This window comes from Thalassophryne amazonica, chromosome 7 (assembly GCF_902500255.1).
Source record: "Thalassophryne amazonica chromosome 7, fThaAma1.1, whole genome shotgun sequence".
Taxonomy (NCBI): Eukaryota; Metazoa; Chordata; class Actinopteri; order Batrachoidiformes; family Batrachoididae; genus Thalassophryne; species Thalassophryne amazonica.
Window position 1 is genome coordinate 53,859,657 of NC_047109.1, and position 25,520 is coordinate 53,885,176.

Here is a 25,520-nt window from a genome sequence, read left to right on the forward strand (position 1 = left end):
GCGACTCACTGGTCGCAAAGTTCCACCTTCATGCCCACATTTAAAAAAAGAGAGATCGCAGGCTGCGACTTTAGCATTCTGTGAGACCACAGAGCTGTGTAAAGCCAGCTTGGAGTGGAGCAGAGCATAGCTGAAAACAGCATCTCTGTTCACCTGAGTGAAAGAAGAAGAAGAAAAAAACCACCATTAAAATCCTTCTTTAAATAATCCAGAGCTCCTCCTGTGTCTGTAGCCACTGTTAAATTCAGAAATTAATGGTTTATTTTACAGTTTAAAGGCTTTGTGTTTCCATAAAGCTCCATATTCGCTGCTTTCTGGTTTGTAACAAAGGCCCTTCCACAGCACTGCTTGATTTGTTAGACGTCACAAGTTCAGCCTGTCAGTGCTTTGAAGGCTGCTGTCCCACAGACCGGCATAGAAGAAGGTAGCAGTGTGCACACTGGAGTGGTGTTGGTTATATTTACTTATTTGTTCAACTTCATAATCATGTTATTTGTAACTCTTTGCACTTATTGTGTGAAGGCCATGTTGATGTTGTGAAAGTGTAAGAGCACGGACCCACAACAGGGGGCGCAAATGAACGGACAATGGATAAAGCCAAATACAACACTTTACTGTTGTGAAATTGCACAACAACAACAACAGATTACAATATGAACTCCAATATACACAGTGTTATGTGGGCAGGCTCGAAGATAGGAGACGTCAGTCCAAGTCGAACCGGAACCACACGATTTCCACCGCCACCGAACCCCGGGAATACTGGAGCCGCCAAGTCCCGAACTCCCAGGTGGCCACTGCCTACGCGTGTCGGACCTGGTACTGCTGGCGAGGAGCAAACACAGTTAGAAGTGGGTGCGTGTGCACCCAGCAACACGTATGGTGGGAAATCACCTCCACCTCTCGTCGAAAAAAGGAACAGAGTAAATGCTGTCCAAGTCACACAAGCAACAGTTAGCTGAGAATTTACCTCTTCGTAGAGCGATATCTCGGCAATGAGGTGGAGATGCCGTCTTGCTGATATACCACTGAAGATCAGATGATCGATGACAGCTGTCGTCGGTGATAAGTGACAGCTGTCACCCCGGCTACTCCTGTGAGGCGGCAGCGCCCTCTGGTGCCTGGAGCCCGCACTCCAGGCAGGGCGCCCTCTGGTGGTGGTGGGCCAGCAGTACCTCCTCTTCAGCGGCCCACACAACAGTTGAAAGGTTCTGTGAAATAAATATGCTGGAAAGCATTTAAAGGTTTTGTGTTAAGAGTGTGTTATACTATACTATACATGTTATACTAAATTTTGACACTTTTTACTGCAGGCAGATATCAGCCTTGTACTGATTACTGGCCCGATACCAGTAATCGGTATCAGACCTTAAAAATCCATATCAGATGACCCCTAGTGGTTAGCGCACTTGCTTCCAAAACAAAACGTTCCCACTTCAAGACCACCTTGTCCCATTCTCCATGTAATGTGGATTTGCATCAAGAAGGGCTCAAAACCTGCATGTCAAATCAGCTTGCCAGATCCATATCGGATTTGCTGTGGTGATTCTGAGTAAAAAGGGAGATTTTCAGAGAGCTTACTCTGTTTCTATTTTTACCGTCAAGTATGATCGTTTCAGTCTGTTGAAATTTTGTGGCTGTAATTGTTCATTATGTTTTATATAACGGCTGAGTGGATCCTTGTCATTTCACTGGTGCTTTGTGTGTCATGTGACGTGGATTATTCATCCTATTTGTGTTGCATTGCATTTATCCTGCAAATTTGGTGCCATAAAAACAAATCCACTACGCTGTAAGTTGTCTGGAGGCATGAAGAGCTGTTAGGATGAAGAGGATGATTGCTGGAGTGAGGAAAGCAGACGGCAATGTGTACACGAAGTCAGTGCACGGTGTCACAGACTACATCGTCAGAATTGTTTTTTGCAAGTTGCCTGAGAACAATTTTGAACTCTTATTTAAAATTTGTGTTGGACTGTTGCTGTCAAAGCACCAGTGACACACACCAAAATGCAAGTCCCTTTTCTGTTATTTATAAATTAATAAAATATCAAATGACAAGGATCTATTTTCGCCGTTATCTAAAACAAATAATGAATGTTTTTTTAATTCTTTCAATGGAATGAATATTTCATTTGCCTCGTTGAATGGTACGTTCCATCTTTCAGCTCATGAAATATTCGTAACATAGAACTCATAAACATTCATTATTTGTGTATTGTTGGACCACACTACTGTATATTGAAACTTGTTTTCACTGTTTCTTTGGCCTCAAATGTTAATATTGAGTTCAATCAGTGCATTTGTGACAGAATCGCCATAAATACACTTCATTTTTATTGTGCTTTTCCATCTGAAGGGCATGCTCAAAGCGCCTCACATTCATCCATTTGTGTGCACAAAAGTATTCCTTCTTGGAGCATTTTTGTGTGATTATTTTCATGTGGAATGATCTTATATTCCCTGCAATTAGCATGCCAGTCATGGGATTGGTTTAACTCGAAGTAATGTTTTACACCAGTTTGACCATGATTTCTCTGTTCTGCAGTGGGTGGAGAGTGGATACTCGACACAGTGGTGCTATGAGAACTTTATCCAGTTTCGTTCCATGAGAAGAGCCCGGGATGTCCGGGACCAGCTGGAGGGTCTGATGGATCGCATTGAGGTGGAGGTGGTCAGCTGTCAAGGAGACTGTGTACCAATTCGCAAGGTCTGTGGAATTTTTTTTTTTTTTTACTAAAACGAGAGTTACGAATGTAACTACGGTTCTATGAATTCCGGATGACCGCCAGAGGGCAGTGCTTTAGCACCTGGATAACTACATGTGCACAGCACAGAGGTCGAGAATATATACCAACAAAGTCACGCCATTGGATGTGACCTGGGTGACGTCACTGGTTGTTTTTACAACCCCTGGCAAAAATTATGGAATCACCGGCCTCGGAGGATGTTCATTCAGTTGTTTAATTTTGTAGAAAAAAAGCAGATCACAGACATGACACAAAACTAAAGTCATTTCAAATGGCAACTTTCTGGCTTTAGAAAACACTATAAGAAATCAGGAAAAAAATTGTGGCAGTCAGTAACAGTTACTTTTTAGACCAAGCAGAGGGAAAAAAATATGGAATCATTCAATTCTGAGGAAAAAATTATGGAATCATGAAAAACAAAAGAACGCTCCAACACATCACTAGTATTTTGTTGCACCACCTCTGGCTTTTATAACAGCTTGCAGTCTCTGAGGCATGGACTTAATGAGTGACAAACAGTACTCTTCATCAGTCTGGCTCCAACTTTCTCTGATTGCTGTTGCCAGATCAGCTTTGCAGGTTGGAGCCTTGTCATGGACCATTTTCTTCAACTTCCACCAAAGATTTTCAATTGGATTAAGATCTGGACTATTTGCAGGCCATGACATTGACCCTATGTGTCTTTTTGCAGGGAATGTTTTCACAGTTTTTGCTCTATGACAAGATGCATTATCATCTTGAAAAATGATTTCATCATCCCCAAACATCCTTTCAATTGATGGGATAAGAAAAGTGTCCAAAATATCAACGTAAACTTGTGCATTTATTGATGATGTAATGACGGCCATCTTCCCAGTGCCTTTACCTGACATGCAGCCCCATATCATCAATGACTGTGGAAATTTACATGTTCTCTTCAGGCAGTCATCTTTATAAATCTCATTGGAACAGCACCAAACAAAAGTTCCAGCATCATCACCTTGCCCAATGCAGATTCGAGATTCATCACTGAATATGACTTTCATCCAGTCATCCACAGTCCATGATTGCTTTTCCTTAGCCCATTGTAACCTTGATTTTTTTCTGTTTAGGTGTTAATGATGGCTTTCGTTTAGCTTTTCTGTATGTAAATCCCATTTCCTTTAGGCGGTTTCTTACAGTTCGGTCACAGACGTTGACTCCAGTTTCCTCCCATTCGTTCCTATTTTATTTTGTTGTGCATTTTTGATTTTTGAGACATATTGCATATTGCCTTTAGCAACCTTCCCATGTTGTTTGTATTTGGTCCAGAGTTTAGACACAGCTGACTGTGAACAACCAGTCAGCTGTTTGCAACATTGCGTGATGATTTACCCTCTTTTAAGAGTTTGATAATCCTCTCCTTTGTTTCAATTGACATCTCTCGTGTTGGAGCCATGATTCATGTCAGTCCACTTGGTGCAACAGCTCTCCAAGGTGTGATCACTCCTTTTTAGATGCAGACTAACAAGCAGATCTGATTTGATGCAGGTGTTAGTTTTGGGGATGAAAATTTACAGGGTGATTCCATAATTTATTCCTCAGAATTGAGTGATTCCATATTTTTTTTTTTCCCCTCTGGTTGGTCTAAAAAAGTAACTGTTACTGACTGCCACAATTTTTTTTTCTTGATTTCTTATAGTGTTCTTAAAGCCAGAAAGTTGCCATTTGAAATGACTTTAGTTTTGTGTCATGTCTGTGATCTGCTTTTTTTCTACAAAACTGAATGAACATCCTCCGAGGCCGGTGATTCCATAATTTTTGCCAAGGGTTGTATATACCAGACGCACCCAGCGTTGGCTTCTTTTCGGAATGAACTCGCAAGACTCTGAATGACAAGCAACTCTGGCATTCATGCAGAATTCATAGAACTGTGGTTACATTCGTAACTCTCGTTCTACTTCATTCCTCCTGACCGCCAGAGGGCAGTGCTTTAATACCAACAAGGTCACCAAGAGTCACACTCACCTTGTATCAGCAGTGGGGAGTGAAGGCAGACAACACCGCCGAAGTCACCGCAGGAGAAGCAGCCACATTCAATCTGTAATTGCGGGCAAAGGTACAGGACGAAGCCCACGTAGCAGCAGCACAAATATCACTCAAAGGGACACCTCTCAGTGCAGCCCAGGAGGTGGACACCCCTCTGGTGGAATGGCACATAACCTTAGGAGGCTGAAGACCTCTGGACCTGTATACTTGTAAAATGGCATCCACGACCCAATGCGAGAGTCGCTGCTTTGAGACAGCACAGCTTCTTTTGTGATCACAGTAACACACAAACAGGGCATCCGTTTTCCGGATCCCGGCAGTCGCACTAATGTACTGCTTCAACATTCGGACAGGACACAGGGAACCTGAAACAGATAATCCTGGATCAGAACGCGGGACATACACAGCCAAGGAAACTGGCTGGTTAACATGAAAGGTTGAAATTCTCTTGGGTAAAAAGGACGGATTAGGCCACAGCGTAACCCCAGATCATCAGAATTCCATCGCAAACAGTCCCCAGCGACTGATAGGGCATGGAGCTCTCCCACCCGCTTAGCCGAAGAGAGTGCAAGTAGAAAGGCAGTCTTCACTGACACCCATTTAAGATCAGCACTTTCAACTGGTTCGAAAGGGGATAAGCTTAAACCCTCCAGGACTAGAGGAAGGTCCCATGAAGGTACGCGTGCAATCCTTGGAGGCCGCAAACGTGGAGCACCTTTCAGAAAATGGCACACTAAGAGGTGTAAACCCACTGACCGGCCATCGACGTAGACGTGCCGGGCAGAGATTGCAGTAACATAAACCTTCAAGGTAGCTACAGAATGTCCTTTCTCCAGCAATTGTAAATATTTGAGGAGAATAGACACAGGGCAACGCTCCGGGTCTAACTTTTGGTTCTCACACCACCGCGCAAACAGCTTCCATCTGCAGCACATGAATTAAGGATAGTCTGAACAACAGCCTGGTCACAAGAACTTAACAAGGAGTCCAGCCCCTCAACGGCCACACATACATTTGAAGGCGTTCTGGGTGAGGGTGCCAAATCCTCCCCTGTAGCTGTGACAACAAATCCTTCCTCTCCGGGAGAGCCCAAGGTTCCCCCTCGAGGAGTTTGTAAATCATGGGAAACCAAATCCTCCCCGGCCAGAATGGAGCAACCAGCAGCACCCTGTGGCTGCTCTGATCTATCCTGTGCAGTGTCAACATCAGCAGCAGGAGAGGAGGGAAGGCATAAAGGAGGCAATCCGGCCACGGGTGAGCCAATGCATCCTGCCCCAGTGGGCTGTCTGTTTCCAAGAAGGAGTACCACCGTGGGCAATGTGTCAAGGTGCTTGAAGCGAAAAGGTCCACTTCCGCTACACCATACTTCTGCCAGATCATTTGGACCACAATCGGGTTCAGTCTCCACTCTCCCGGTGGTGGTTTCTGTCTGGAGAGTAAATCCGCATCGCTGTTCTGTACGCCGGGCAGATGAACTGCTCTGACACTTTGAAGGCGAGGCAACGCCCATAAGAGAAGCCTCCGAGTTTCTGCCAATGAGTGATTGGACCTGGTGCCCCCCTGATGGTTTATGTGATAGACTGTTGATGTGTTGTCCAACTGGACAAGAACATGTCTTCCTCTCAGGGCTGGGAGGAAATGCTTGAGAGCCAGTCGCACAGCACAAAGCTCCAGCACGTTTATGTGTTGGAGTCTCTCCTGAGGACTCCAGACACCCCTCACCATCCTGTGATTCCACACGGCCCCCCAACCTTTGAGTGATGCATCTGTAACAACCACCTCTCGGCGAGAAGGGACGGAGCCTAGAGGGACACCCTTGCAGATGAAGTCCACGTTCCCCCTGAGGTGCAGAAGGCACTGGTTGGAGAGTCGTACAAGCCTGTGCTGATGCAACTTTGAGTTGAGGCCTAGGTTGTTGATCCAGATCTGTAGGAGACGTAAGAACAGAAGTCCCAAAGGTACCACTAGCGACATTGCAGTCAGTTTGTCCATCAACCAGAGCAGCAAACCAAAAGGCAGCGTCACAGCCCGTTGAATGTGTGAGACGAGACGAATTACATCGTCCACTCTCTGCGGGGATGGCGATGCAGTCATAGTCAGGGAGTTGATGGCAATGCCGATGAAGGTCGTTTGTTGATTGGGAACAAGAGAACGCTTTGCAAAGTTCACTGTGAGTCCTAAATGAGAGACATGGTTCAGTAGAAGAGCTGTGTCATTGTGCGCCTGCTCCTGAGTCAGAGCGCAGACAAGCCAGTCGTCTAAGTAGGGTATGATTCTTAATCTAAGAGCTTACAGTGGGGCTAGTGCTGCAGCCATACATCTGGTAAATGTACGAGGGGCGAGAGAGAGGCCGAAAGGAAGCACCCTGAACTGGTATGCCTAACCTTCGAAAGCAAAGCGGAGAAACTAACTGTGATGAGGCGCCACTGGCACATGGAAATAGGCGTCTTTTAAGTCGACACTTGTGAACCAGTCTCCTGGTGTGATAGTTTGAAGGACGTCTACTGTGCGGAGCACGTGAAACTGCAGCACTTTGATATAACGATTCAGACGTCTGATATCGAGGATAGGACGAAAGCCGCCATCCTTCTTTGGAACAAGGAAGTAAATTGAATAGAACCCCCTGAGCTGGTCTGAACTGTGAACTGGCTCTATGGCCCCCTTCTCCAGGAGTTCCAAAATCTCCCATTGTAGGGTGGCAGACTGCACCGAGTCGGAAACAACAACAGTCATCCTCACCCCATTGAACTTTGGAGGACGACATCTGAACTGAATTCTGTAACCTTCGAACAAGGTTGAAATGACCCATGGGTCTTGAACTTGAGCGTCCCAGTGGCTGAGTTGATTTCGTGAAAAATGGCTGGGGGCCAAACGTTGGCAGTCAGACCTGACCACCTCTGCCTTGCATCCCTGAGGACCTCTGGGCGCAATTACTGGAAGCTCTGTAAAACCGTTCAGTTCTCGGGGGTCTGCCCATAGGCTCCCAAAAGGCAGGCCGCTGGGAGAGCTGGCCCTCAACTGCGACAGCACGTGCAGCTCTGGGAGTAGGTGGGAGCCTGGATGTAGAGTAAAAAGCTGTAGCACGTCTGACTGGCTGAGGTCTGGAAGACCGGTGTAGGTCAACAAACTGTCGCCGAGATTTGCTAGCCTCAACAGCACGCTCCAAAGTTTGTTGGGCCGCAGTTCCAAATACTTGGCCTGGAAGAACCGGCAGCGAACGGAGTGTGCCTCTGCAGGATTCGGACAGGGGGGACTGCTCAAGCCACACCTGACGTCTAGTGATGGTAAGGGTTGACATCACTCTGCCAAGCTCTCTGGACATATAAGCAAAGGTTTGGAAAGACTTTGCGTAGCATCAACCTCTGCCTCCCTCAAAGACTTTGAGAGGGCAAGGGCTAAATGGGACAGTGAGTTGCCTAGGTGACCGATGCAAGCAGCTGTGTCATAGCTTTTGGTGAGGAGGTCATCAGTGACCCTACACTGAGGTCGTGGGCAGCGGGCATCCGGCCAAGCAGCATCCGCTGGAGCCACAACCAGGTTCGCAGTACTGCGCCGAATCACACATAGAGCTAAGGGCTCTGCAGTCCTGCGATAGATGGGTCAATGATTTGGGGTCCGCCCAACATCGGTGGAGCTCCTTGATATATGGTTGTGAAACTGGAAGGTTGAACTCAGGCTTCTGAGTCACTTTGAAAAAGGCACTTGAAGCGGTGGTTTCCGCAGGGGGATTGTCGACCCCAAGCCTGGATAAAGCCAACTGAACAGCTTGCTTGACAAACGATAGTCCAGGTCCGGTTTGCGGCAGGGACTCTGCCTCAGAGGTGTGAGAGCCCACTAATGAATGGCTTGGAGAAAGACCCCTCTCATCCTCATCCTCCACACAGTTTATATCACTTGTCATGTACAAGGAATCAGTCGCAGCAATAGACATGACATCTTCCTCTTGCTGAGTAACTACATTGGTCTGATCAGCCTCATTAGGGACAACAGGAACTGTCACAGCATCCCTAGGCTGTAGATTCAGAAGCAAGGACTTAATCTGAGCAAACTCAGAAGTCAACGTTTCGACCTTTTCAGCCAAAGCATGGTCATGAGTAACCTTCTTAGCAGAAGGGGCTCCTGCATGTGGGCGTTTACGGCGCTTTGGTTCCTTCCTGGGGCTGGAGGCCAAAGTCGCACTAGATATTCCACTTTCCAGTGCCGCAAGTCTAGCAGATCCCTCTGCCAGTGGCATGCTGGCACAATTAAGGCAGGCATCGCCAGTCAGGGCTTCCCTCAGGTGTCTGATCCCAAGACACGAGAGGCAAAACATATGTCCATCATCTGGGCATCATCAAAGGTACAGGACGAAGCCCACGTAGCAGCAGCACAAATGTCACTCAAAGGGACACCTCTCAGTGCAGCCCAGGAGGTGGACACCCCTCTGGTGGAATGGCACGTAACCTTAGGAGGCTGAAGACCTCTGGACCTGTATACTTGTAAAATGGCATCCACGACCCAATGCGAGAGTCGCTGCTTTGAGACAGCACAGCTTCTTTTGTGATCACAGTAACACACAAACAGGGCATCCGTTTTCCAGATCCCAGCAGTCGCACTAATGTACAGCTGCAGACTCGACATGAGGCACGGCTCAGCTAATACAAGGCCTGGAGCGTGAAACACTCACAGCCACAGTAATAACACGATGTACAGAGCCGAAAAACTCACAGCCCAAGTGCTAAGTCACTTAGGGCAACGATGACAACACTAGCTGCTAGCGGAGCTGTTAAACTTAGCAAAATGGCAGCAGTGCAGACGAAGTACTTCAAGGAGTGGAAAACACTCACGCCAAGCCCAACACAGTACACTATACTGGTTCTGATACACACACTACCACGTAGTTAACGGGGTTAGCGACACAACTAAACAAGTAGCCAGCTTTTGTCGAAACAACACAGCTAATGTGCACAGAGGAAAATACCCAGCAGGGCAGCGGCAAAGGCGCGCACCCGGCGTTTAGGAAGGTGTACTCACAACAGGCGTCAGTCAGAGAATACAAAAAAACGGTGAAGCCGTGTCTCGCAGCCTCTGGAGGACGTGTGCAGTACACGTAGCTCCAACCGAAGGTGGGTTGCGAGGCTACAAGCGAGAGCGGCAATCGCAGCTAAATGCGTTCTCAGCCTCTAAGAATGCGAGAATGTAGAAAAGAAGTGAGCCCTGGGTGCGTCTGGTATATTAAGACAACCAGTGACGTCACCCAGATCACATCCAATGGCGTGACTTTGTTGGTATATATTCTCGATCTCTGTGCTGCGCACATGTAGTTATCCAAGTGCTAAAGCACCGCCCTCTGGCAGTCAGGAGGAATGAAATAGAACATGGCTTTTCAGTGGTTTATTTTAAATGTTGTCACATGTATAGTAAATACAATGGTTGTTTGGGTGTGATGTTAATAAAAGTGATTCCCCCCCCTCCATACAAATAAATGAAATCATAGTTTAACTGCATTAAGTAGTCCAACCTCATACAGTCCTGGTCACAGTTTTCTTTAGACAACCCAGGGAATCGATACATGAACATTTCCAAATCATTGAAAATTTGGAGCACACTTGCATCAAGCATAAAGAAATACAAACAGTATGGTACTCTGTGATACAGCTGTTCTCATGTTGAAAAAAATTAATGACTGTGCGAGAAGGAGATTAGTGAAGGAAACCACCAAAACACCCTTGACAATACTGTAGGACTTGTTGGCATCTGTGAAAGTGAGAAACTGAGCATCGTGAAGCCTCCATTTGTCTAATGACTGGTTATATAATGTCATGTTGGAGTGGAACAGAAAAGAACTTTATTATGAGGAAATGCGACAGACCTGGGTTTGAGTTTTCCATGTGCCTTGTGGCAAACTGTAGCTGAAATTTAGCATAATTTTTTAAGCAAAACCTTAACATCTTGTTGATACTTTTGTTGATACATCGGGGTGAATGTGAGGCATTATTGTAAAGCGCTTTGAGCGTCTGATGCAGATGGAAAAGCACTATATAAATGCAGTCCATTTATACTTTTAAAAATACATTTTGGCTGCTCTCATTTTTATTCCAGGTTGCCACAGTATGGTATGATGATCTTGGTACAGGTTTTATACTTGTTTTATTTTGGATGCTTACATTATTTTACTTTGCACACAGAAACAAAATTATGTCATAAAAACCAACAACTACCAGGGTCAAAATTATTGTCCTCTTTAATAACTGACCTTTTTTGTTGAGCCATAGCACAAATGACTGTTGTGCAATAATGTGCTTTAACTGCGTAAGGCTCAAAGCTTGTAAAATCGAGTTAAAACTGAGGGTTATCTTTCAGTGTACAGACAGTATAAAAACTGGCGCTTGAGAAAGCATCAAAATAAATCAGTTTAGACTTGAGAAAAATAATTGTTGAGGCTCAGAAAGCAGGAGAAGGATATACAAAGTTATCACAACATTGTGTCAATAACTGGAGTGAGAAGTATCATCACGAAATTCATACAGAGCCACACAGTACAGAACAAGCCTGGCTGAGGTACAAAGTGAAATATTTCAATGACTCGAGAAAGAAAACTAGTAAGATATGTGCCTAAAGACCCAGAGTAACTGCCAGACACTAGTGAATGCCAAGTGGGGAATTGTGGTCTCAAAGAAGACAGTCACCAGAGCCCTGGACAAGAATAGACTGCAAGGTTGCAGACCAAGAAAAATTCTACTTCTACAAAGAGACACCTTCAAGCCAGACTGAGGTATGCTAAGGACTACATAAAGAAAGATTATGCATACCGGAAGCTTGTCCATTGGTCAGATGAGACGACACTAAAGCTCTTTGGTGATTGAAATGTTGCTTATGGCCCAGTCACATACCATACAATGATTTCTGAACGAAGGGAAAAAAGTCACAAATCGTTGAGAAAAGGTAGACAGATGTGCTTTATCACCGAATAGCCTGTGAACCAAGAGCACAAAAGGGACAAAATTTTGTAATATCAAAATTATCTCTCAATTTAATCTCGGAGTACAGCTCTTCAAAACCTTGTAACAAAATTGCATCGATGACTGAATTGCTAATTTTATGATGCCATGTAAGAAAAAATAAGCTCAGTAATCTGTTTTTCAAAGTTGATCCATTATTTTGGAGTGCCAAATATTGTAAATTCCAAATTTGAGCTTTATTCTTTCATTCAGAGCTGATATATTGCTTTCTGAATATGCAAATACAGGTTCAGAATTGGTTCCCGCCATTTTATGGTACCCTACTTTGCAAGTTTTTTCTTCACTATGAAGGCATTTGAGCTAGATTAAAAAAAAAAAAAATTGACATAAAGTTGGTATATCAATATGTTCTCCACAAAAAAATATGAAGTGGCTGAGCACTTGCCCACATGGTCAAATCATAAAGAGACTGGCCTATTTTTGACATTCTACGATCATGTTCGATTTTTAAGAGTCAATAATTCAAAAACCCTTCAAGTTATGACCACAAAGTTTTACACACATATAACTAGTAATATGTGTATTCTACAATATGAAGATTATCCATTGAATCCCTTCTTTAGTACAGCTGTTTGAAATTTTGGAATTTTTTTGTGAGAATGAACAAACTGCCATTTTTGTGATGCTACAGAATGAAAAATTAGCTCTGTATCCCATTTTTGAAATTTACTACTATATCCGGGGTGCCCAAATAGGGTGTATTCCAAATTTGAGCTTTATATCTGCACTTTTAGCTGACATAATGCCTTTTAAAATGAAGGAAAGCTCAAAATGCATTCGCGAGTGAAACATAGGATTGTGGGTACCCTTATTAAAAAAATATATCTAAAGAACTACTTGGAATTAAGCGGAAATATTTTACATGTGTTCGTTAGACATATGTAGGTACTTGCAAAAAAAAAAAAAAATCATGACAATCAGAGTCCTGTGACCCGGGAGGCATCTGATGATTTCACACGGAATGACCCCCAAAGTTTGATCCGGATCTGATCTAGATTGTAGATTTTGTGGACATTTGAATTTAATATTGAAAATCCCATTTGTGTACATTTTCATTATATCTCAATCAAAAGTGCCTCAATCTGTTGTGTGTGGGCCGCTGAAGAGGAGGTACTGCTGGCCCATCACCACCAGAGGGCGCCCTGCCTGGAGTGCGGGCTCCAGGCACCAGAGGGCGCCGCCGCCTGATGAGAGCAGCCAGGATGACAGCTGTCACCATTACTGGACACAGCTGACTTCACTCAGTACGGAGGTATATCAGCAGGACAGCGTCTCCACCTCAGTGCCGAGATATCACCTTGAGTTTAAGGTAATCACCTCTGCAACAGATACTGCATCTTTGTGACAATACATTATAAACTTTTCAGGACAGCGGAAGGCCAAGTGTTCGGATAAGTACTCACCTTTCCTGCTTCAGTGTGACAAGAGGTGGAGGCGGCTTTGCCCCTCTCATCTACTGGGTGCGGTCGCATCCCAACCTGTGTGTTTGTGTTCTTTCCCGCCAGCAGTACCGGATCCGACGAGCGGAGGCAGTGGCCACCTGGGAATTCGGGACTTGGCGGTTCCAGTACTTCTGGGTTTCGGTGGCAGAGGAGATCTGGGTGGTTCCGGTTCAACTAGGACGGACGTCTCCTACCTTCGGGCCTGCCCACAAGACACCAGCAGATTTCGGCTTACAAATTGCTAATTGTTGTATCAGTTGTGCTATTTTCACAACAGTAAAACTTGTTCTTACTTTTCTCCATTGTCCGTTCATTGCGCCCCCTGTTGTGGGTCCGTGTACCTACACTTTCACAACAGGATATCTCGGCCAGCGTCATGGATCCCGAGGGGCGTCAACCGGCTGTTGAACGGCCACTGGAAGACCAAGACGTGGCGGAGGCTTCGGGAGGGGTAATCGGTGAGTTGCAGCGGATCCTCACCGCTTTCACCTCTCGGATCGATTTAATGGCCGAGCAACACGTTCTCCTAAACCGCAGGGTGGAGGCTCTCGCCGCACAAGTGGAGGCACGCCCTTCGGGCGCCGCTGCAGCTCTCCCTCCCGAGGACCCTGCGCGCGAAAGTAACGTTCCACTGGTCGTTCAACGGTCCCTCCCTCCGTCCCCAGAAGCATACATAAGCCCTCCAGAACCGTACGGAGGCTGTGTGGAGACGTGCGCGGACTTTCTTATGCAGTGTTCGCTCGTCTTCGCTCAGCGTCCCGTAATGTACGCGACTGATGCTAGCAAAGTAGCTTATGTGATAAACCTGCTTCGCGGGGAGGCACGCGCTTGGGCTACAGCGCTCTGGGAGCAGAACTCTCGGCTCCTTCATACATACGATGGGTTTGTACGGGAGCTCAGAATGGTGTTCGATCATCCCAACAGAGGAGAGTCCGCTTCAACCGCACTACTGTCCATGCGACAGGGACGTCGGAGCGCAGCTGCCTATGCAGTCGCCTTCCGCATCGCGGCGGCGAGATCCGGCTGGAATAGCACTGCCCTCCGCGCTGCCTTTGTAAACGGACTGTCTCTGGTCCTAAAAGAGCACCTGGTGGCTAAGGACGAACCGCGAGATTTAGATGGGCTCATTGATCTAGTCATACGACTCGACAACCGGTTAGAAGAACGCCGTCGGGAACGAGGCGAAGGGCGTGGCCAGGCACGCGTCGTCCCTCTCCCTTCCGGGTCCGATCGAGCTCCGCCCTCCCCACGCTCTTCTGTTCCTGCGCTCCGTGCGCTTACGGCTCCCCCTGCTGACGAAGCTATGGACACGAGCAGGGCAACATTTAGGGCACCTGGAGCACAAAGGAGGCGGGCCCACGGAGCTTGTTATGTTTGTGGCTCGAGTGAGCATATGGCAAACGACTGCCCCGAGCGGTTAAACTCCAACGCCCGCCCTTAGAGACTGGGCCAGGGGTGGGCCAAAACATTCACGTGGGACACACCCACATTGCTACACGACTCCCAGTCACAATCCTGTATGGGGATTCGACCCTGAAGGCCCCAGCACTGGTGGACACGGGCTCTGAGGGGAATCTGCTTGACAGCAGATGGGCCAGGGAGATAGGGCTCCCTCTGGTGGCTCTTACCTCGCCTGTGCAGGTTCGAGCACTAGATGGCTCCCTACTCCCACCAATCACTCATAAGACACCTCCAGTAACTCTGGTGATGTCAGGTAACCACCGGGAGGTGATCGAGTTCTTCGTGACTCAGGCCACCTCCCGTGTGGTTTTAGGGTTTCCATGGATGCTTAAGCACAATCCCCGGATTGATTGGCCGTCCGGGGTAGTGGTGCAGTGGAGCGAAACCTGCCATCGGGAGTGTCTCGGTTCCTCGGTTCCTCCCGGCTCCCAAGCTAAGGAGGAGGTCCGAGTCCCGCCCAATCTGAAGGCGGTGCCAGCGGAGTACCATGACCTCGCTGACGTGTTCAGCAAGGATCTGGCTCTTACGCTTCCTCCCCACCGCCCGTACAATTGTGCCATTGATTTGGTTCCAGGCAGTGAGTTCCCGTCCAGTAGGCTGTACAACCTCTCACGGCCGGAACGCGAATCAATGGAGACCTACATCCGGGACTCATTAGCCGCCGGGTTGATCCGGAATTCCACCTCACCGATGGGCGCAGGTTTCTTTTTTGTGGGTAAAAAAGATGGCGGACTTCGTCCATGCATTGATTACAGGGGGTTGAACGAGATCACGGTCCGCAACCGATACCCGTTGCCCTTGTTGGATTCAGTGTTCACCCCCTTGCATGGAGCCAAGATTTTCACCAAGCTGGATCTTAGGAATGCGTATCATTTGGTTCGGATTCGGAAGGGAGACGAATGGAAGACGGCATTTAACACCCCCTTAGGTCATTTTGAGTACCTGGTCATGCCGTTCGGTCTCACTAATGCTCCCGCGACCTTCCAAGCGTTGGTAAACGATGTCTTGCGGGACTTCCTGCACCGGTTCGTCTTCGTATATCTAGACGATATACTCATCTTTTCCCCGGATCCTGAGACTCATGTCCGGCATGTCCGTCAGGTCCTGCAGCGGTTGTTGGAGAACCGTCTGTTTGTGAAGGGCGAGAAGTGTGAGTTCCACCGCACTTCTTTGTCCTTCCTGGGGTTTATAATCTCCTCTAACTCCGTCGCCCCGGATCCGGCCAAGGTTGCGGCGGTGAGAGATTGGCCCCAACCCACAAGCCGTAGGAAGCTGCAACAGTTCCTCGGCTTTGCTAATTTCTATAGGAGGTTCATTAAGGGCTATAGTCAGGTAGTTAGCCCCCTGACAGCCCTGACCTCTCCAAAGGTTCCCTTCACCTGGTCGGGACCGGTGCGAGGCCGCGTTCAAGGAGTTGAAACGGCGCTTCTCGTCTGCACCAGTTCTGGTGCAGCCCGATCCTAGCCGCCAGTTAGTGGTTGAAGTGGATGCCTCGGACTCAGGGATAGGAGCGGTGCTCTCCCAGAGCGGGAAGACCGATAAGGTCCTTCACCCGTGTGCCTATTTCTCTCGCAGGTTGACCCCCGCTGAACGGAATTATGACGTCGGCAATCGGGAACTCCTTGCTGTGAAAGAGGCCCTCGAAGAGTGGAGACATCTGTTGGAGGGAACAGCCGTGCCATTCACGGTTTTCACTGACCATCGGAACCTGGAGTACATCAGGACCGCTAAGCGTCTGAACCCCAGGCAAGCCCGCTGGTCACTGTTCTTTGGCCGTTTTGACTTCCGGATTACCTACCGCCCCGGGACCAAGAATCAAAGATCGGACGCATTGTCCCGGGTGCACGAGGATGAAGTCAAAACGGAACCGTCGGATCCCCCGGATCCCATCATCCCGGAGTCCGCTATCGTGGCCGCCCTCACCTGGGACGTGGAGAAGACCGTCCGGGAGGCCCTGACCCGTGTCCCGGACCCCGGAAACGGACCAAAGGACAAACTATACGTCCCACCAGAGGCTAGGGCTGCAGTCCTGGACTTCTGTCACGGTTCTAAGCTCTCCTGTCACCCAGGGGTGCGAAGGACCGTGACAGTCGTCCGGCAACGCTTCTGGTGGGCATCCCTGGAAGCCGACGTCCGGGACTACATCCAGGCCTGTACCACCTGCGCCAGGGGCAAGGCTGACCACAAGAAGACCTCAGGGCAGCTACAGCCACTGCCCGTGCCTCATCGCCCCTGGTCCCATATCGGCCTGGACTTCGTCACGGGTCTCCCGCCGTCCCAGGGAAACACCGTCGTCTTCACGATAGTGGACCGTTTCTCCAAGGCGGCCCACTTCGTGGCCCTCCCGAAGCTTCCAACGGCCCAGGAGACAGCGGACCTCCTGGTCCACCACGTCGTCCGTCTGCATGGCATCCCATCAGACATCGTCTCCGATCGCAGTCCCCAGTTCACCTCACACGTCTGGAGGAGTTTTTGCCGGGAACTGGGGGCCACGGTCAGCCTCTCGTCTGGGTATCACCCCCAGACCAACGGGCAAGCAGAGCGGGCGAATCAGGAATTGGAGCAGACACTACGCTGTGTGACAGCCGCGCACCCGACGGCCTGGAGTACCCACCTGGCCTGGATCGAGTACGCTCACAACAGCCAAGTGTCATCTGCCACCGGCCTCTCCCCGTTTGAGGTGTGCTTGGGGTATCAGCCCCCCTTGTTTCCGGTGGTCGAGGGAGAGGTCGGTGTGCCCTCGGTCCAGGCCCACCTACGGAGGTGCCGTCGGGTGTGGCGTGCCGCCCGCTCTGCCTTGTTGAAGGCCCGGACGAGGGCGAAGACACATGCAGACCGGCGGCGGGCCCCGGCTCCCACGTATCGTCCTGGGCAGGCAGTGTGGTTGTCCACCAAGGACATTCCCCTTCAAGTGGACTCCCCCAAGCTCCAAGAACGATACATCGGTCCCTTCAAAGTCCTCAAAGTCATCAATCCCGCCGCAGTGAGGCTTCAGCTTCCGGCCTCACTGCGGATTCACCCAGTGTTTCACGTCTCCCGGATAAAACCCCATCACACCTCACCCCTCTGCACCCCGGGTCCGGCACCACCTCCTGCCCGGATCATCGACGGGGAACCGGCTTGGACCGTGCGTCGGCTCCTCGATGTCCGTCGAATGGGCCGGGGTCTTCAGTACCTGGTGGACTGGGAGGGGTACGGCCCCGAAGAACGCTCCTGGGTGAAGAGGAGCTTCATCCTGGACCCGGCCCTCCTGGCCGACTTTTACCGTCGCCATCCGGAGAAGCCCGGTCGTGCGCCAGGAGGCGCCCGTTGAGGGGGGGTCCTGTTGTGTGTGGGCCGCTGAAGAGGAGGTACTGCTGGCCCATCACCACCAGAGGGCGCCCTGCCTGGAGTGCGGGCTCCAGGCACCAGAGGGCGCCGCCGCCTGATGAGAGCAGCCAGGATGACAGCTGTCACCATTACTGGACACAGCTGACTTCACTCAGTACGGAGATATATCAGCAGGACAGCGCCTCCACCTCAGTGCCGAGATATCACCTTGAGTTTAAGGTAATCACCTCTGCAACAGATACTGCATCTTTGTGACAATACATTATAAACTTTTCAGGACAGCGGAAGGCCAAGTGTTCGGATAAGTACTCACCTTTCCTGCTTCAGTGTGACAAGAGGTGGAGGCGGCTTTGCCCCTCTCATCTACTGGGTGCGGTCGCATCCCAACCTGTGTGTTTGTGTTCTTTCCCGCCAGCAGTACCGGATCCGACGAGCGGAGGCAGTGGCCACCTGGGAATTCGGGACTTGGCGGTTCCAGTACTTCTGGGTTTCGGTGGCAGAGGAGATCTGGGTGGTTCCGGTTCAACTAGGACGGACGTCTCCTACCTTCGGGCCTGCCCACAAGACACCAGCAGATTTCGGCTTACAAATTGCTAATTGTTGTATCAGTTGTGCTATTTTCACAACAGTAAAACTTGTTCTTACTTTTCTCCATTGTCCGTTCATTGCGCCCCCTGTTGTGGGTCCGTGTACCTACACTTTCACAACACAATCGCTCTCATTAGTAACAATGAGGTGCAAACTGGCACTCTCAGTGAATAGGCTACGTTTGGTCTGCATATTTCTCCATTTTTCAGATTTAGCAGATATTTGATTTTAACATTGAAAAGCCCCTTTGATTTATATTTTGTCATATATTTTATCTTATGAAAAGCCACTTCTAACAGGACTTTGACCTTGAAATTTTTTTCCAAGGTAAAAATTTGTGGAATTGGAAACTAGTGTTGGTGGAGGTTTGCACTCCATGAGCGCGATGCTCTAGTTTTACTTTTGTCTTTTAAAATACGCTATTGTTTGCTTTGTTATAGTCTTGCATTGTTGCCTGTTGTTGTTGTTGTTACTTTGTTCTGCTTTTCTTATACTGCTGTGGTTTATTGATTTCTGTCCTGTGTGCCAATTAAGCAGGTCTCTAAACCCAATATCTACTTTTTTTTGTTTGTTTTGTTGTTCCAGGCCGTGACGGCAGGGTATTTTTATCACACAGCACGTCTGAGCAAAGGTGGCTACAAGACAGTGAAACACCAGCAGACAGTCTTTGTCCACCCCAACAGCTCGCTGTTTGAGGCGCAGCCCCGCTGGCTCATCTACCATGAGCTGGTCCTTACCACCAAAGAGTACATGAGACAGGTCTGAAGGCTCAGCATGGGCCCTGATGCAGTTTGCTTTTGAATGATTGTCAAAATTTCTCTCACAGTTTTGGTATTAAGAAATGAACAGTATCAGTGTTAGCTGTAAAAGTTTCACTCGTAGCACAGAAATGGACACAAGGCTAAATGAACAGCATGATTTTGTTTAATACAGTTGTTTGCAAAAGTCTGGGCACCCCTGATAATTTTCATGATTTTCCTTTATGAATCATTGGTTGTCTGGATCAGAAATTTCAGTTAAATATATTATATAGCAGACAAACACACTGATATTTGAGAAGTGAAATGAAGTTTCTAGTATTAACAGAAAGTGTGCAATAATTATTTAAACAAAATTGGGCAGATGCATACATTTGGGCACCCTTTGTCATTTTATTGATTTGAATACATTTAGCAGTTATTATTGGAACACAAAATTGGTTTGGTAAGCTCAGTGACCCTTGACCTCCTTACACAGGTGAATCCAATCATGAGAAAGGGTATTTAAGGTGGCCATTTCCAAATGTTTCCCCTCTTTGCATCTCTTCTAATGAGTGTCAACATGGGAGCCTCTAAACAACTCTCAAATGATCTGAAAACAAAGATTGTTCAACATCACGGTTTAGGGGAAGGATACAAAAAGCTATCTTAGAGATTTCAGCTGTCAGTTTTCACTGTGAGGAACATAGTGACGAATGGAAGACCACAGGCAAAGTACTACAACCCCTGGCAAAAATTATGGAATTACCGGCCTCGGAGGATGTTCATTCAGTTGTTTAATTTTGTAGAAAAAAAGCAGATCACAGACATAACACAAAACTAAAGTAATTTCAAATGGCAACTTTCTGGCTTTAAGAAACACTATAAGAAATCAGGAAAAATAATTGTAGCAGTCAGTAATGGTTACTTTTTTAGACGAAGCAGAGGGAAAAAAATATGGACTCACCCAATTCTGAGGAATAAATTATGGAATCACCCTGTAAATTTTCATCCCCAAAACTAACACCTGCATCACATCAGATCTGCTCCTTAGTCTGCATCTAAAAAGGAGTGATCACACCTTGGAGAGCTGTTGCACCAAGTGGACTGACATGAATCATGGCTCCAACACGAGATATGTCAATTGAAACAAAGGAGAGGATTATCAAACTCTTAAAAGAGGGTAAATCATCACGCAATGTTGCAAAAGATGTTGGTTGTTCACAGTCAGCTGTGTCTAAACTCTGGACCAAATACAAACAACATGGGAAGGTTGTTAAAGGCAAACATACTGGTAGACCAAGGAAGACATCAAAGCGTCAAGACAGAAAACTTAAAGCAATATGTCTCAAAAATCAAAAATGCACAACAAAACAAATGAACGAATGGGAGTCAACGTCTGTGACCGAACTGTAAGAAACCACCTAAAGGCAATGGGATTTACATACAGAAAAGCTAAACGAAAGCCATCATTAACACCTAAACAGAAAAAAACAAGGTTACAATGGGCTAAGGAAAAGCAATCGTGGACTGTGGATGACTGGATGAAAGTCATATTCAGTGCTGAATCTCGAATCTGCATTGAGCAAGGTGATGATGCGGGAACTTTTGTTTGGTGCTGTTCCAATGAGATTTATAAAGGTGACTGCCTGAAGAGAATATGTAAATTTCCACAGTCATTGATGATATGGGGCTGCATGTCAGGTAAAGGCACTGGGGAGATGGCCGTCATTACATCATCAATAAATGCACAAGTTTACGTTGATATTTTGGACACTTTTCTTATCCCATCAGTTGAAAGGATGTTTGGGTGAAGCTGAGAGCTCCCACTTTCTCTTCTACCTCAGATGCACCAAACACTCACTGGCCACATTTACACAACCATAATAATTAGGTAACTGCTAGTAATTGGATACCTGTAATAATCTGATCTCTCGCATTTACATGCACTTCAGTTATCCGATAATTGGAAAAACCAGGTTTACATGATTTCAGTTCTTCCACTCGTATTGAAGGCCAGCGAGTATTACAAAAATGCTGCTTGCTGCCTGCACTGTAATTTATAGGTTTCACACATATCCCTGGATGTGGTGAACCAAAGTCAACCGCTTTGCATCTGTCATGTTGCGTCTAGCTAGACATTCTCAATATCTTTAATGGGATGGTAAGAAATCAGTGCAGTGTGAAATCAAAACCATACCTGTGCACCACCTACCATTGTTCCTTTGCAACTGACACCGTGGCATGCTGTTTCATCTTACACTTTTATGCTACGTTTACACATAATGACAACAAGTCACAAATGCCACGAAGTATACATTCTTGGCCGCTGATCACGAATGTGATGATTTGAGGCAGAGGCGTCAGGTGTCCTCAGGAATTGCTGCAACCTGTTACCACGCGTTACGATTAATGGCACGTGTTGCTGCCGAATTATCAGGAACCATTGCTCACGGTCAAGAATAACATTCCGCACTGTTGCGCGTAACAGAGCATCATTACGTTCTGTCACGTTGAGAATGAGGCGAATTGTCTCCACACACACCCATATTCATCCATCAATTGCTGAACAATTCAGATCACTCCAGTTTGCTCCTTTAAATCCACAGCAGAACTTTGTGATTGCATGCTTCGTTGGGCTCTGTGCCATGGCGTGAAAGGAGGAGGAGACAGAGAGAGCAAGATGTGTGGCTTCACGCAGCCCTTGTCTCGTGTGTTTTCCCAAACATCAGGCACAGCAGCAGCAGGTGGAACACCTGCAGGAGCATGCTGATGATCATTGGAACGAAACTTCCGCATATTGGAGCATTGAAACTGAATGCGGTGCAGCAGGGTTTAATTGTGCACACGTCAGAGAAGTACGCTGTCACGCTCTATTAAGGATCACCACTAATCAAGACGGATCAACACACTCAGTTGCAACCTCCACGACATGAGGTGAAATGAGGGTGGTGCGTGACATTCGTGGAAGATTTTTTGACAGCCAAAAGCATGCTTTGTGAAAATCACGAATATCACACACTATTAAGAAACCTATTCAGATGCGTTAAGTCATGTTAAGAATGTCAGGAATGTGCCAAGAATGATGCAAATATGACATTCATAATACGTCCTGCCTATATGTAAACGCAGCATTAAGGTAACACTCTGCAACGGACTTAAGCCCCTTTCACACCAGTGCAAACGTAGAGTTGCGCATTGTGCAGGGCTGTGAAAACTCTGCGGGATTCCGCAGATTTCATTATGGGGAGGGGGGGGGTGTTAGTGATGTACTCTTTAATCGTGAACATCACTGAGTTTTTAAAATGCTTATCGCAAAGTGTTCTCTTTTTTTACGACATCGTGTAAGTTTTCTAAGTCCACGGACACTGATCTGTGTGTTACCGATACAAATCAGTTTCCTTGGATCCGCGGAGTTTCGCGGAGGAAAAATGCCACTCAAAGCGTAGCTGTTATGACAGTTGTCGTAAAGCAGGACTGGTTGGTTGCTGCGGCGACGCCGTGTGGCTAAAACTTAGCATGTGGACATCCCAAACTTTTAGAGCTTTCAAGTTTTTAAAAAAAGATTTGTGCAGCATGTCTGTGTCACAGACCGACGTCGCACAGAGAGAAGATGGCGAGAAAGACTGTTTGAAAAAATCTGATAAGGACAAGAATCCGTGGAATTGTCGCTGGCTTCATCAACACAAAAGAAACGGGAAAAGTGAACTGTGCCCTCTCAGGAAACACAGTAAGAATTTTTCTCTCTGGAAAATAAACATTTTGCTGTTCAAACAGGATTTTAGACATTATGTGACTTTTTTTTACTAATCTAGACTTTCTTTCATTGTAAAAAAGACATTGTGGCTTTGAATGGATTTAGGCTGCATGAATTTACACAATATAAGTGACTTTTTACTATAAGGTATGTTATTGATATTTTACTATGATTTTCCAAATATTCTCCAAGCTTTAGCTGTGGTTTTGGAAATGCTATAACAGTCTTTTCAGTCTTCATAAATTTCATATACTTTAATTGTTCTAAGTTAATGCATAATTTGGTTTACAATTAAAAGGAAAATCATTCCAGGTCCTACTTCCATGTCATATTCTGTTATTTCAATATCATCATTGACAGGTCAAATAAAAGGTTGAATATAGGATCATTTAAATATCCACTAATTTTGAGATTTATTCTTCCAGAAGATGCTGAAAAAGTATCATTAGATAAAAATTTAATTCTGGGGCCCCAATTCTGAGGAGCTGTACCCCCGACCCCCTGCAAATTTTCCTCAGATTTCAAAATTTTCATTTCACAGCCCTGATTGTGGCATACCTACTACGCTGAGTAATGCAGCGCTGTGCAGCTCAATGCTGAGTTTTGCTCCCCAGCACAGCAGTAAGCGGAAGAAATTAAACGTTCAGTTTTTTTCTGCGTAAAGCACTGAATGATTAAAGCACGCCATTTTAAGCAAGTCTGTGCTTCTGCATGTAAGTCTGTGTTACACTGAGTTACTGCATGCAAATCTGCCATGTCTGTGGCACGGTGCTCCTGTATACATCAAAAAACTGAGTGCGTGCATCCAGAGTGAATCAGCTGGAGAGCATGATCACGCAGCCCACGGTGCCTCTGTGTGCTCAGAACAGCTGATCTCTCTCTCTCTCTCTCTCTCTCTCTCTCTCTCTCTCTCATGCTGACAAGAAACAGGATGTTTAAGTATGCTTGTGAGCAACCAGCGTTTTAAAAGTTTAAAGAGTCACAGCACTTTATTCACAGCAGTGTTTACCAGCCTGCACAGGGAACAGACTCTGAACTTTGTGATCTAATGTTACGAGCCGTAACGAGACAGCATTGTGTCCCGCTGTATGTCGGAAAACTGAGTGCTGTTTGCTTTTCATGAATCATCTGTCCTCAGCTGGCTCCTCGTTTCTCCAACAAAATCTTGTTGCTCTCTTTCTACCTGAATAGAGGACATGGCACCTAAATCGCTTTATTTGGATTGTGTTGTGATGTGTCTGCTGTGTCTCTCACACATGTTCAAGTCAACTATGGAAGTGTACATGAGCTGCCCCCCCCCCCCCCCCCCCCCCACACACACACACCAAACTCAACCCCCTTCACAATCAGATAATCTGTTGTCTTCTCCCAATCTTGCTTTGCCTTGTGGTAGCCTTTATAGAGTCATGGCCAATCTTAGATGTTTTCTAAGAGCAGTGCATTCAGATAACTGTCTTGCAGTATTGTCACTCTTAACACGTAGAACGTGACATTCTCTGAATCCACCCTGAAGAGCAATGTGCCGCTTTCTCTTGCCTCATCTTGTGCTGTTTACATAATGTGCGGTGGTGTGAAACATTTATTAGTCTTGTAATTGAAGAAAATGACACCATTCCCATTTTATTTACCACACACTGCTCTTGTGAATTTGAGCCTTGTTTCCCTGTAGTATGTACCAGCAGCTACCAACTCAGACTTTGCCTCCTTGCACTACATCTGTGTCTTATTAAGTCTATTTTACTCCGTGAGTTCAGGTATCTGGAATGATGTTGTTGTTGTTCTTTTTCTTCCTCTTATTTTTTTCCCCCTTCCTCTTTCTCCGCCTGCTTCTGTTAGCGGTAGCCGTAGCACATCATATGTTTCCATCTCACCTGGTCCTCTGCATCTTCTCTCATACCATGAGTTGTTCAGCATCACTCCACCTCATTCCAGTGCCCCTCTCCCTTATTATAACATGACAGTCTTTCTCCTTCAGTTTTCACCATCTGATCCTTGGTTCAGCTCTCGTTCTCTTCCTTTTTCACCTCAGAAGTCATCTTACAAATCACCATGCAATACTGTCTAGCTACACTCTCACCTGTCACCTTACAGTCTCCAATGTCCAGTTACTTTCAATTAAATTTATTTTATTTATATAGTACAGAATCACAACAGTGCTGCCTCAAGGTGCTTCGAACAGGTAAAATCTAACCATACCAATCCCCGTGATTAAGCACACAGGTGACAGTGGTAAGGGGAAAAATAAAACTCCCTCTAGTGTTTCTAGAAACCTTATGCAAACCAGACTTGGGGGGTTGGTGAGGGTGACCCACTGCTTGGGCCATTCTAACACAGTTTACAAAAGATGAGAGGGAAACAAAAGTTATTAAAACTACAAATGGTCCATCTTGGTGCAGAGTCTGTAGTTTCAGCTCTTCAACACTTCTGATAACAGACATCAAATGCCAGTG

The 25,520-nt window shown here is 46.7% G+C and overlaps 1 protein-coding gene across 1 annotated transcript in view; it reads left to right on the plus strand.

Annotated features, from left to right (window-relative positions):
- Positions 1 to 25,520, plus strand: part of dhx16 (DEAH (Asp-Glu-Ala-His) box polypeptide 16) — an 81,251-nt gene that overhangs the window by 48,156 nt on the left and 7,575 nt on the right. Inside the window, 2 exon segments of the mRNA XM_034173627.1 lie at positions 2,546 to 2,707; positions 19,162 to 19,335. Coding sequence (XP_034029518.1) covers positions 2,546 to 2,707; positions 19,162 to 19,335 — 336 coding nt within the window.